Source organism: Stigmatopora nigra, chromosome 12 (assembly GCF_051989575.1).
Source record: "Stigmatopora nigra isolate UIUO_SnigA chromosome 12, RoL_Snig_1.1, whole genome shotgun sequence".
Lineage (NCBI taxonomy): Eukaryota > Metazoa > Chordata > Actinopteri > Syngnathiformes > Syngnathidae > Stigmatopora > Stigmatopora nigra.
Window position 1 is genome coordinate 11,123,454 of NC_135519.1, and position 13,910 is coordinate 11,137,363.

At 39.3% G+C, this 13,910-nt stretch overlaps 2 protein-coding genes across 4 annotated transcripts; both read left to right on the top strand.

Annotated features, from left to right (window-relative positions):
- The first annotated feature begins 674 nt into the window (after window positions 1-674).
- LOC144205613 (sphingomyelin synthase-related protein 1-like) lies at window positions 675-8,470 on the top strand. Of its 3 annotated transcripts, XR_013328142.1 has the most exons (8): window positions 675-831; window positions 2,183-2,794; window positions 2,906-3,001; window positions 3,567-3,684; window positions 3,809-3,959; window positions 5,225-5,534; window positions 5,639-5,686; window positions 8,453-8,470. XR_013328142.1 is itself a non-coding variant. In XM_077730109.1 (7 exons), exons 2-6 carry the CDS (start codon window positions 2,187-2,189, stop codon window positions 5,527-5,529), a joined length of 1,278 nt encoding a protein of 425 aa, XP_077586235.1. In that variant the 5' UTR covers window positions 675-831; window positions 2,183-2,186; the 3' UTR covers window positions 5,530-5,534; window positions 5,639-6,417. The 3 variants fall into 3 exon arrangements, 2 of the variants coding, with proteins under 2 accessions (XP_077586235.1, XP_077586234.1); XM_077730109.1 differs by lacking the exon at window positions 8,453-8,470 and having other exon boundaries at window positions 5,639-6,417; XM_077730108.1 differs by lacking the exon at window positions 8,453-8,470 and having other exon boundaries at window positions 676-831; window positions 2,186-2,794; window positions 5,225-6,416.
- A 41-nt stretch (window positions 8,471-8,511) lies between these two features.
- npy4r (neuropeptide Y receptor Y4) lies at window positions 8,512-13,691 on the top strand. Its single transcript, XM_077730110.1, has 2 exons — window positions 8,512-8,683; window positions 11,995-13,691. The coding sequence occupies exon 2, from the start codon at window positions 12,068-12,070 to the stop codon at window positions 13,298-13,300; it is 1,233 nt and encodes a 410-aa protein (XP_077586236.1). The 5' UTR covers window positions 8,512-8,683; window positions 11,995-12,067; the 3' UTR covers window positions 13,301-13,691.
- Window positions 13,692-13,910: the final 219 nt, after the last annotated feature.

Sequence of the window (13,910 nt, forward strand, 5' to 3'; positions counted from 1 at the left end):
GAGAGAGAGAGGGAAAGCAAGAGAGGGTGTAATGTGCATAGTCACTGCCATAGGGTGCTGACTCCTCACTGAAGGACGCCAGCAGCTGCTCATCTGGATGCCCCTGACGTCCAAAATTAGCCCCCTGTTCTCCCTTTGGCTCCGTGTCACTATTTGATGTCGGATGCAAGCCTTAATTCAAAAAGATCTCATTTGAGAAATGATTGGGCATTTTTATTCCCAGGTTTTGTCTCTACAATTTGAATGAAATTTAGCATAATATCATTGTCAAGACTACAGGTTGAGGCCCCAGAAAGAGAAGTGTTTCTCAAGCTTTTTTGAGATGTGGCACACTTGATGCATGATCAAATCTCAGGGACACCGTCATCTGACAATATATATTCTCATCAAAGTTTTATCAGAGGTGTTAGGTTCATTAATAATTAACCTTAAACCTTAAATATATTTTTCAACTCCATTGACGGAGCAAGACGTCCAATCCATTTGGACTGGGAGGCCTGGCAGAAATGGAATGCCCTTACTGGCAGTGAAAGATGGTCAATGTCAGCCGTCCCAGTCCAAATTGAGTTTTGGTCTCTCACTACTGTCAACGCTCCAATATGGGAATCCTCGTTCTTCATTTGGCCAGGAGATAGCAGTGTAGCTTGGTGAGACACTGAAGTGACGTCCTCTTGTCTGCTCTCGTTGGTTATTGCGTCTTCCTGTTTACCGTTGCCTAGTTGTTGTGAAAGCAGAAGGCATGCTGGTCCCGCAACACTTCTGCAATGCGAAAAGAAGAATGGTCGCCTTCTCCTCTCCCTTCTGATACAAATACTATCAATCGGTACTTTGGTAAGTAAGCAAAACTTATTTATGTTACTTCAAGTGTTTCATTCTGATTTTGGCCTCACTTAATTTTCAAAAAATATTTTGATTCTTTGATTTTAATACAGTTGTTAGTATTTAAAGAGGGGGCAACTTGTAATATACTGGCTCTGTTACTGAGTATTATTATTAATTGTTCATCCTGATTGTGGTTTTCCAGAATTATTCCGTTTGCTGTAGTCTTCCATGACATTTTACTGGCTGAAAGGCCAATATTGTGCAAGGTTTCCCATCACTTCTTCTGTGTCAGCGTGTGACTCAACAAACAAAACACGCTGACTTGTCACACTTATCTCAGCCCATCCCGAATGAATTGAGAAAGCATTCATCAGAACGTAATTCAGAATGAAATTTTAATGTTAAAAATGGAATAGCAACTCAAGTAGAACTATGACAAATATAATTACACCCAAAATAAAGTTAATGGTCTGCCAATTTGGCGTTGTCATGCGATTCATGTCTTGCAAAAACAGCTGTCACAGTGAAATATATCTTCATGACAAAGTATACTGATACTTCACGTTGGCTTTATCTAAATTAGCATGCACAGCCCAGCATTTGTAATTCCAATTTTTATGATATTTGGGTGTTACTGACCTTTGAGTTCGAGAAAGGAGCTCAACTGGCTGTACTGCAGTTGTCTTATCTGCAGGTCAAAGGGCGAGGACAGTTTGTTTAATCTGTCCATGTGTTATGTATTTTTTTCTTCCATTTGCATGCAGCCAATACAGAGCCATCACAATCCAGAGAAGATATTTTGCCTGCAGTTGTCATGCGTCATTATACATAAGCTGCTAGTAATCATGTCAGACAGCTCAACCAAAGCATCTCTAATGACATTACGTTAAAATTGACCAGCATATTCCTGATGATGTCAGTAGAGTTTGTCAAAGTCCTCTGCTCAATGTCTCAATTCTTTGCTCACAAGTCTCCCTGTTGCATCTGCAACTTTACTCTGATTAAAGTCTAAAAAATGATGGGCTTTACTATCCAGTTATCTTGAGTTATTAAATGAAACTCATAAAATAGCAGTGTAGCTCATTTAAGTGATGTAATAAATTGGTTGTTCTGTTCAAGTGGTAATGACGCTATAAGGCTTTATTATTTACAGTAATCCCTCGAATATTGCGGTTCATGTAGACCAGACATGGCCGCGATAATCGGAAAAATCACAAAGTAGGGTCACGACTCTTATAACTACCTTTTTTTCCCTAAGTGCTGAGTCCTAGTAGCAAGCGGAAGACAATCATGAATTCATCTACATCATTGAGCATTATTTCATGAGTTAATAACAAAGACTGTGTTTGTTTTTTCGCAGCAGCATGGCATCAGAAAGCAGTGTGAGTGCTTGGAGCTACGAACAAGTGGCCCAGTGGTTGCAGACGCAAGGGTTTGATCAGTATGTGGATCTCCTGTGTGGACACCACCGCCTAGATGGACCCAGTCTTCTGGCTCTGACTGAAGCCGACTTGCGTGGGCCTCCTCTGAGCCTGAAAGTCCTGGGAGATATCAAGCGGTTGGCTATATCCCTCCGCCAACTCCAGAGACGAAACCAAACCCAACTGGAGGAGCTGGGTCCCCAACGCAGAGACAGTAGCCAGTCGGAGCCCTTGGCTGCGGCCGAGTGGGCTTGCGACCGAGCCGTCAGGCGCTGCAATGCCGGCGACTGCTCCGGGAATGGCACTGAACTCCGTCTGAGGAATGGCGCTCGTTCTGAATACGGATCTGTCGCGACGCAGTGTCACGCGCACTCCAACGGGAAGTGTCGGCAGCCGGCCGGACGACTGGACCCGGAGGTGTGGAAGACCATTTTAAGTATCATTTATGTCTTTTTAGTTTTTGGTTTTACTTCCTTCGTTATGGTGATTGTGCACGAGCGTGTACCAGACATGGGGACCTATCCACCACTCCCTGACATCTTCTTAGACAGGTATCAGCTTTCCACGTACTTTCAGAACATTTCACATTCTCTGACCCATTGTTGACTTTTTCCTCGTATCTAATCTGCATCTTAATGCTAATGTATTTTTCTCACTTCCAGTGTTCCAAGAATCCCTTGGGCTTTTGCAATGGCTGAAGCCTGTGGCCTCATTCTGTGCTACATGCTTATGTTGATCCTGCTGCTCCATAAACATAGGTAAGACACTACTCCGACTTTCAGGGGTCTCAGAAATTCACCATTTTTAAATTAAAATATTTGGATCAAAAGTGTTTTTTTTTTTAAATCCATAAAACCTTGAAACAATGAATTTTACATTATGAACAGGTGGGCTCATGCAGCCCACTTGTGCATCCTGATTCTTTCAATAATGCAAAACATTTTGAATGTCTTCAAAATCTGCAATGAAATATTAAAGCAACAATTCCTCAATTCTCCGGTGGTGCAGCCAGTACATATTTTTCCCGTCTTGACTGTGAATGAGGCTCAAGTTTAGCTGCAGATTGATCAAACTATAAACTGAATCATCAGCAAATCTATGTTTTCATTGTGTTTTGTGTCAGGTGTGTCAAGGCAAATTTGAATTGAGTTGAATGCCTTATTGTCATTCTACAAGTACAATGAGATTGAAAAGTTCACTATAAGTGCACGCACAAGGCCATCAACAATCAGTCATTTTATAACACCCCCTGAGTACGCCAAGGTAATCGTCACAATCACAGTTCCGCCTTACAACTCCTTTTTTTGTGTGTGTTCCATTTAGATCCATTCTTATTAGGCGGTTGTGTTCACTGATGGGAACTGTGTTTTTGCTACGGTGCTGCACCATGTTTGTCACCTCGCTCTCCGTGCCTGGCCAGCACCTCAAGTGTGCCAGTAAGGTGAGAAGTTTCCACGCACATTCGATCAACCCAATTTAGAAAGCTTGTGAATTTTCGCCTAGAAGCTTTAATTCAGTGGTGAATCATCACTCGGCTGACGTCAACTGGCCTCTCCTTCCCTCAGACGTACGGCAATTCGCTGGAAAAGATACAGAGGGTGTTGACAATCTGGGTCGGATTCGGAATGACGCTCACCGGCGTTCAGACGTGCGGAGACTACATGTTCAGCGGACACACTGTCGTCATTACCTTGCTCAACTTTTTTGTGACAGAATGTGAGTATAGAAGATACCATTGATAAACCTGTCAAAGGCCCTCAGTTTTTTTTTTAACTGGTTTGTTTGGATCCACTTAACACAGGCATTACAGCATATTTTGATTTTGACTCATAGAAAAGGTACAGCAACTATTACAGGAATGATTAGTTGATATTAATAAATAAACCACTCATTTTTACATTTTGCGTTTTACCAATCAGAAAACAAACACAAGGGCACATCAATATCATATTTCCTTGCGCCAGTTCTTCTGGAAATCATTTGTTCTCAAGATATACATTTTTAATAAGCAGCCATTTTATTTTTTAATGAGGTCTCAGTAATTAGTAATTAAAGACCAGCCACTTGTAGAAACATATTCCTTTGAAAATGCCATTGAGCTTGTTATTTTTACCTTCTGGATTTTAATTTTATTATACATTCTATTTCCATTCATTAATATTTCTCTTAAGCAAAACCTTCAAAACTGCATTTAAACTTTGCAGTAATCCCTTGATTATCGCTTCTTCACGGAAAAAGGTTCAAACCTTCAACAAGAGTCACAAATGAAGACATTTTCAGTAAATTATCATTAAAAAAAAACTACAGCATGATTGTCCATTACTCACAAAAAGTTTGGGATCTCGCAAGTTTGTTTTCCACTATTTTTTATTTAATTAATTTTAAATTTTTTGTTCAGAAAAATGTGAAAATCCACTGTGAAACTCGGAAGCCACTCTTGCTACAAGGACTCGGCACTAAAGACATTTTTTTTTTTAGTTATAATATGGGTGACCCTATTTCATGACTTTTAGATTATCGCGGCCATGTCTAGTCTACATTTACCGTGATATTTGAGGGATTACTGTAGTTTAGTATTTTATTTGTAGTTTATGAATATTTATTTAGAGATTCAGTTCATATAAAAGAGTCATCTGGTCCTTGTTGAAACATTCAAGTATTTGTTGTGAGGGGACTATTCCTAGTGTGGAATAACACACATTTGGTGTGAAAATGACGGTTTACATTCAACCAGATGGTGTGTCTGTGTTTGTGCATGTGTGGGCTGCATTGCTGAATACAGGATGAATAACGCTTGATCTAATCTGATCTATAGTTTTGACACATGAATCTATTACACATTTAATTAGTTTTGCATCAACGTTATTTTAGCTATCAACACACAAATGCAAGTCTTGATTTGCTTTGCTATTGGTAATGAGTTGAGATGCCTAAGTAGCTATAAAAATATCTTCATCTTCTCCCTTTTTGCTCTTTGGCAGACACTCCAAGAACATGGAATTTGATTCACACTATCTCATGGGTGTTGAACCTATTTGGGATCTTCTTCATCTTGGCTGCGCACGAGCATTACTCTATCGACGTCTTCATCGCCTTTTACATTACCACGCGCCTCTTCCTCTATTACCACACCTTGGCCAACACCCATGCCTACCAACAGAGCCGCAGGGCACGCATCTGGTTCCCAATGTTTTCCTTCTTTGAGTGCAACGTAAATGGACCCGTCCCCAACCAGTATCACTGGCCGTTCAGCAAGCCTGTCTTCATGAAGACGCTCATTAGTTAGTAGCGGTATGCATAAAAAGACTGTGATGAAAGATGTTCACCAAAGGAAACCAAAGGTATTTGTACATTTAAAGATATTAACTAATACCGTCTTTTTGCACACATTATAGGGAATCCTTTTGGATGCACACATTAAACACTGAGGATGAAGTTCACAGGTATGGGTTTGCCTTACTAATAATGTACTATACAGTATATTATTACCACTGGGGTATTCTAGTTTGTCCTCAGTATTAACTGTGGGATTTCACTCTTTGTCATTTTTTTTTTATCTTGCTGGTGAAATGCTATTTGTGCAACCAGTTTCATCTGGAAGACACTTCATGTTGACTGATCTGATATGTTAATTTACTAATTTATTTGTGTTATGTGATACTATGGTCTGAGAGGCTTTTATGTCTTAAGTCAGGTATCACGGCACCGACTCAGCAGCTCACAGGTAAATGTTTACTTAGTTAGGGTTTGAAAAACAAACTATGCAATGATGATGCGTATGCATTTACTATGATTGTTTACAATTTGTGCTAATTATATGACCTGTCAGGGAATATCTGAATGCCTTTTGGCTCAACTACCCAATGTTTACAACTGTTTTTTTTTTTTTATATTGTATACTTCCGTTTTATATACTATAGTTGATTTTAAATAATTTGTTGATTTTCTTTTCATTAAATATACATACCAAATTATATTGTTTGAAAGAAGTACCATATTTTCTTGCATATAAGCTGTATTTGTAACTCCAAACAATGATGACTGCATCAAGGGTACAGCTTATATGCGCACAAGAATTGATATACTCTCGGCAAAGTAACAATTTCCGCAAAGTAACATTTACTATGTGTTGGTTATTTTCTGTTTTGTAGTAAGAAAACAACCATTACTAGATGAATAAATTCTTTATTATATTGCCCCTAATGATGTGCTTTTGATTCACGATTTTAAGGCAATTTTAAGCGTGTACATTTTTTTCATTAGAAATAACTAAGCATTCTGTGCTCCTGCTTTTTTGGACCAACCTTTTTGTTGTAGTGCTGACGTTATGCAAGTGGTCAAGTTATATCAATTGTGACAACACAACCTGTTCTTCCTTTTGGAAATATTTTTGGGCCTTTGTTCTGAGCGATACCATTGAACCATCAGGTAATCTAGTTGTATGGTTCATTGGTTATGTTATCTTGTAAAGTGACAGATCCTCCACCGTGGGTTCTGTAGACATAGTCTCTCAAACATAGGCCACTGAAGTTTTTGATGCTTTGTTGCCATGGCAATGACAACCTTTTCCATCCTATCATAGTACAGTTGGCATCTTATGAACGGGAACTTCTTTAAAGTTCTTAACGCTTTCCCAGTACAGTTTGGGGAAAAAGATCAGATGAAACCAAGTGAAGGTGGGAAAGAGAACGAGCGAGAGCTCAATGTTAAATGCTTGACTGAATTTCTCTGACATTTTTGTGCCCGAATCGCTTCAGCAACTCATGAATAAAACATCCCATTCCCTGACAATAGCAAGAAGCTCTGAAAGGATCTGTTAAGACAGGTGTCTGTGTGTAGTGTGACAACAAACGTGCGGAAACGTGCCTGCTGGTTCTGACGTCTATTCTCTTCGCCCTTCCTACAAATGTTTCAAGGGCTTGCCCGGTTATCCTTCCTCGATACGCATTCCGTCTTCTCCGTGCCGCTCCTGATGTTGATCAAAGATTTTTTTTTATTTTATTTTGAATATCCCTCCAAAAGGTGTGTTGCCATGACAACCACCATTAGGTGTGTGATACAGCAGCAGCGTAGCTATTTGTGTCCTGTGATTGAAAGCTCAATTCCTCCCTTTTTGTCGCCCACAGTGGATTAATTGGTTTTCAGTTTGTCTTCATCCCAATTGTAGCTATTACAAACAAATGCAATTATATGCATAATTAGCCTTAAGTAAAACGAGTCACACTCCAAGGTGCAAAAATAGATGCTTTACATATTTGCATATGGTAATTATGTAAGCAAATTGTATCTATAAAACCAGTGTGAACATGATAGGATTGCTTATCATGTAACAGGTTATGTAAACTTTATAAGCTCCCTTTTAGCTTGCCCTAAACGTGTACTATAATACTGTGTATCTCCAGTATTCATAGTTGTAGTGCACTTTTAAAAAATGGTTATATAAGACGTGTGAGATATGCGTTTAATAACCCAGACACTAATTCAAAATTGTACACTTTTCCTTTTTTTCTCATTAAAATGATTGACATTTTGTGTTACCATTAGACATGCTATAAAATACTACATTGTGACTTTAAAACGATAACAACCCTTATTGTGACACAAATACAACCAGAAAAGTGGCAGAAATGTTTAGTATTAATATTTCATCTTTTAAAGTTTTTCCTTGTCAGGTTCCACCCAAAAAAAAATCCAAACAAAAGATAATAAAGTACATTGCTTTGGATAGAATAATAATTAGGAAATAATTATGGTTAAACAAATGAGTTTCAATTTGTTTTTCTACATGGACGTGGTACATTTCTTTTTCAATTAATTTAATAGCACCTTTTTTTATTCAATAACATGTTTTACACCAACAATGTGACATAGTCCTGTTTTCTTCATAATTAGTTTATTGATAAATCGGTGGGAGTGTTCATTTACTGCTTGGCTGCTCATTTTTTCACTCGTGCTATTTACTATTGCCCATATTCTTGTATAAAAATATTGATATATAGTGGGGAAAATATATGTATATATACATATGTACACAATCTTTTTTAATCTTATATCGATTAGATGTCTGAGTAGCAATTAAGGTGTACTATACCTTGAACCCTACCCACACCTGACTGATTCCACAATGCCTAACATCTAAATACTTAATGAATTTTGGGCACCCATGCCGACAGATGTTGTCCCTCACTTGTTTTATTCAAATTTTACAGTTGATTCTCAGATGCAATTGAATAAAATCACCACAGTGTGCCAGCAGAGCTCGGTACACTGAGGGTCTTGGCAAAGCCGGGGGGCTCCATCAGACCAATAATAGCCAAACTCCTCTCAGCTCAGCCTCTCACTAAGGCATTACGCTCTTCAAGATGCTCCTTCTTCTCCTCCTTCTCCAACTCCTCTCTGTGGATTCACACCTGCTTGGAACGTCAAACCCCCCCCCCCACGTGAGTCTTGTGGTTATTTTTTTCCTCTCCCACATAAATAGTCATATTTATTTCTTGTGTATTATTAGAGAGTTGAGATAAAAACTACATGTACATCTACAACTAGTGTAATATTAAGTGTTTAGTGCAAGATGACTATTTGAATGGATACTTTTTTTATGAATAGACTCTGCAGAAATGTATTTTTGCAATAAGTTATGCATAATGTGATGAAATGTCATTGAAGTGTGTGGTCAGGCAGCTACAGGGATGGTCTAACACACACAGGCAATAACCGCCCAACCATGTATAATGAGGTTGGGATCATTATCTCGGGTTGAGTACTGCTTGTATCGAGAGTCACAATATGTGAATACTGAGCATGCATTTGCAAAGCCTGTGAGGAAGAGTTGGATCCGTGTGCACATGAATACACAGATCAGCCGTGCAGGGAAAGAAAAATATGGTCACAGTCAGCATAGTGTAGCCTACATGACCATATTCCAGTAATTGACTTATTTCAGAGTCAGCTGTAGGCTGAAATTCTGGTGTTTTGGAAAATGTTTTACACTTTCCACAGGAATTGAGCAGCAAGTATTTGCACTTAAGGCTGGGGGAAAGGTACACAACTTTGTGGACAACTGCTTGAGCCTAATGAAATATTCAAATGATTTAAAAGAAAGTTTTTCAACAGCCAGTTGCAAGGATTTTTCGCAATTTACCATTGACTGACTGACTGATATGATCTAAAGAATACTATAATTTTAAGGAATTATAAGTATCAAACCTCTGACATAAAATGGAACCATCTGTGGTGGTCTAACATTTATTTTTAGAGTCCGCATTTGAAATTTAGGGTGAAACCCTGTCATTGTGTTCGTCAAGCAAAAGAGTCAAAGAACCTTCCAGATTGCACATTAGGCACAAAGTTCAAAAGTCGGCATTTTTGATGTTATTTTGCATGTGTTAGTCACCAGAGCATGATGAGCAACTAGAAGGTCTTTTGAAGGCACAATTTTTGCTGAAAGGTACTTTGAGAATTTAGAGCATCATATGCTGTCATTCAAGCAATGTCTTTTCTTTCAGTAAGACAATTGCAAACCATATTCATCCTATCCCCTCGGTCTATTAAAACACTGCTATCACAAAATACATATTAGATCAAGAACAAAAAGATGCAGTCGTGAAAAAATCAATTTCATTCGATCAATTTCTTACCTTTTTTTCTCTTAACCCTTTGAATGACATCTGAGATACTTTTACTAACCAATAGACGTCAAACTTTAATTATCTTCTTTACGCTATAATTCTTAGTTGACTTGACATTCAATTTTGTTTTTGTATTGCTCCCTCTTATGAGCTAAACGGATTAAAATTAGTTATTTAGTTGATATTTGCTATTTTTTGACATTTTACACTTTCATGGAAACACAATAAAAAAAAAAATTGTAATATTCCTGTCACGTTTAAAATGTGTTTACTCTTATAGCCCTTGGTGTGAAGCGATCGGTACCAGCATGGTTTGCACTCGGCTGCCAGTTTCAATTAAAATGTAAATAGATTAAATATGTCTGCCACTCAACTCCTGAGTTCAACAGGCGGGGGAACAAATTGGCTGTGTGATGAGTGTGTAGTTGGGCAGAGGGCAATTTGTCCTCGTCTGAATTTCATCCTCATTTATCTTCATATAATTTTCAGTCATTGCAGTTCAATTTATTGCTGATGAATGACTGTAGTTTAAACTAGAAGGAAAGAATATGGTGGACGCAGGTGTGCCTAGTCATATTGCTCTGAAATAGTGCACAGTATTGTTTGGGTGTTCTGAGAATGCCACGTTATTGGAGGAGAGCATTTCCAAGGTTGTTAAAGGTTGTTTTTTTTTTTTCTTTCTGGACTTTTGCCGTCTGCTCAGTGATTGGGCGTTTTATGTGTGTGAAAATAGGGAAGATACATCAATGTTCTGCCACCTCGCCTGCAGCTCGCTCAACACACTGACACAGTGCATTAGTAATGATGCACTGTGAAGTGACTGATAGTGAGTTGTATGTGCCTTTAACAAAAAATGACAGGCTCACTGTATGTGCCATGGAGAATTACGGTTGGAATGGTTTTGGGGTAGACGAAGCGCTACAATCCATTTTTAGCCAGGGTTCTGACAAAGTCATGCCCTTTTTGTTTTGACATAAAAGTCTCCTTTATTTTGATTGTGTACACGGTCTGTTAACTGTCATCATGCTTTTCTTTTTGAGCCTGACTGAGGAATTGCGCATTACACTTAATATCCGGATGAATGAGAATGTGTACTATTACACGATGACAAATGTACATTTCTAGATGCAAGCTTTTTTTTTTTAGCTCAACTGTGAGGGAATACAGTAAAAATGTTGGCAATAGTTGGCAACTTAAACTTGGAGTATCAATGGGGTGTATTGTCTTTATGGGGGGAGTAATATACCTTGACATACGAGTGTCCCAACATACAAACCAAACGTGTCAAGTCTCTCTCATCCGCCCGTCTGTCTACAAGTGAATTGACATACAAGCTCGGGTTCTGGAACGCATTAAACTCGTATCTCAAGGTATCAGATTAGATTAGATAACTTTATTGATCCCGTATTTGGGAAATTTCACTGTCACAGTAGCAAGAGGGTGAGAATACAGACACAGAAAAATATATTTTAGACCTAATTAAATAGGTAATAATTAAGTTAATAAATAACTAATTCAATACGTAATAATAATTAGTATAACAAAATATATTATCATATTATATATTATTATAATAATTAAGTTAATAAACAACTAATTAAATACATAATAACTAGTATAATAAAATATATATTGATATATATATGATATAAATGTATATTATTATAGTAAAAAGTATTAAATAAATGACAGTAAATGTTGAACAATTACTCTGATGCAAGGTTTTTGTGACTTGAGCCAATATTGATCAATTTGCTGATCTTACCTATATTTGAAATTCCTATAACTAATCTTCTACTGTAACTTTTCCACCAAAAGGTAACTAAACACTTATGACTCAACTCTTCGATTTGCTCTACATATAAGAATTGCACACAAGTGTCCAAAGTCATTTTAGCACTGGCCTCTTTTCTAACCCCCGCAAAAAGGCTCAAGTCACCATGGTGATGAACTAGTGGATAAATCAAATGAATATCCAGCTGCTTCTTAAAAGTAATTTGAGATTTTTCATCAAGCTCCTTCACGGCAGACGCGATATGAAAATCAAAGGCAGCTCAGTCCCGATGGAGAATATTGCTTCGTAATCTGTAATTGATTTCATGTTCTTCCCCTTCCACCCCCAGATGCCGTTGACCAGTTAAGGGTTAAGATGGATGGCTCGATCCCAGGGGTCGGAGAGCCTTAAGCGCCGGCGAGATGTCCTTCAGCGGCGACACCAGCCAGCCTCCACCTTCCGCGTCATCCTCACGGTCAGCGCCGTGGGAGGGGGATGGCTCAAACGAGACTCTGCTCCCAGACTTGTCGGGTCTGGGCCACGACGAGCAATGTCACACTTCTCCCGCCCTCACGGCGTTTCTGGTGGTGTGGTACAGCATCACAATGGTGCTTGGCCTGTTGGGCAACGTCGGCCTGATCTGCATAATTACCCGACGCCGGGAGAAAGCCAACGTCACCAGCATTTTTATATGTAATCTGTCATTCTCTGACATCCTGGTGTGCGTCTTCTGCCTCCCATTCACTCTAATATACACACTCATGGACCACTGGGTGTTCGGCTCGCTGCTGTGCCGCCTGGTGCCCTTCATTCAATGCATGTCCGTGACAGTGTCCATCCTCTCTCTGGTTTTCATCGCCCTGGAGAGACACCAGCTCATCATCAACCCAGCCGGCTGGAAACCCAGCGTTCCGCAAGCCTACGCGGCCGTCGGCATCATCTGGATTCTGGCCTGCTTCACGTCCTCACCTTTCCTGGCCTTTCAGCTGCTCACGAACGAGCCCTACGCCCACGTGATTCCCCCGCAGCCCGCCTTCTACCGCGTCTCGCTGGCCAACTTGTCCGCGCTTCACAATTCCCTCCATTATCACAACCTTTACACAACCTTGCACATGGAGGCCTGTCTGGAGCACTGGCCCTCCCAGCATCAGCGGCTGACTTACACCACGTGGCTGCTGCTTTTCCAGTACTGCGGCCCTTTGATTCTCGTCTTGCTGTGTTACGTGCGGGTGTACGTGCGCCTGCGCCACCGCAAAGACATGTTGGACCGCGCCAGGGCATCAGAGAGCCAGCGTATGAGTCACAGCCGTCGTGTCAACATCATGTTGGTGGCCCTGATCACGGCCTTCGCGCTTTGTTGGCTGCCGCTGAATATCTTCAACGCCGTGTCCGACTGGAACCAGGAGGCGCTACCCGTGTGCCACCACAACCTCCTCTTCTCACTTTGCCATCTCTTGGCTATGTCGTCCACCTGCATCAACCCTATCATCTATGGCTTCCTTAACTCGAACTTCAGGCAGGAGGTTAAAGAAGTACTTCAGTACTGGTGCTGCTGCCCTTTAGAAGAGGAGTGTGAGCCCCTCCCCATGTCCACCGTGCACATGGAGGTGTCTCGTACCTCGGTGCCACTTCCTTGCAGGAGTAACTCTGTGTGAGATTCAGAATGGGCTCGCTTCTCCTTTGTAGTCGTCTATAATGGCCTTTCAGTCACAACGATTGACTTTTGTTTCCAAGGTTTCGACTCATTGGCTGCTATTGATGGCCATAGACATCCAATCCCTTTGAGCTGGCTGTTCAAAAGGATTGAATGAATGTCTACTGCTTCTAATGTGATAAACTCATTTCAATTGACTGCAAAATTATGAAAAAAAAGTTACCTCAAGCCATAGTAGATGTTTTATCTAGCTCGGTTATAGTGTGAGATTTGCAAACAGCCCACTTTGCACAAGTCAAGTGATAAGGGGGAAATGGGGTTGGTTGTCACACTTTACCACTCACTACAAGGCGATGTTGTGCAATGTGAGTAAAATTTAACATTTTGTTTACTTCAAGGTTTATATATATATATATATATATATATATATATATATATATATATATATATATATATATATATATATATATATATATATATATATATATATATATATATATATATATATATATATATATATATATATATATATATATATATATATATATATATATATATATATATATATATATATATATATATATATATATATATATATATATATATATATA

Excerpts from the sequence above, each read along its gene's own strand:
- LOC144205613 (XM_077730109.1), top strand. The coding sequence starts at position 2,187 with ATGGCATCAGAAAGCAGTGTGAGTGCTTGGAGCTACGAACAAGTGGCC. Across the intron at positions 2,795-2,905 it reads CCTGACATCTTCTTAGACAG|TGTTCCAAGAATCCCTTGGG; the intron begins GTATCAGCTTTC and ends TCTCACTTCCAG. Across the intron at positions 3,960-5,224 it reads CAACTTTTTTGTGACAGAAT|ACACTCCAAGAACATGGAAT; the intron begins GTGAGTATAGAA and ends GCTCTTTGGCAG.
- npy4r (XM_077730110.1), top strand. The coding sequence starts at position 12,068 with ATGTCCTTCAGCGGCGACACCAGCCAGCCTCCACCTTCCGCGTCATCC.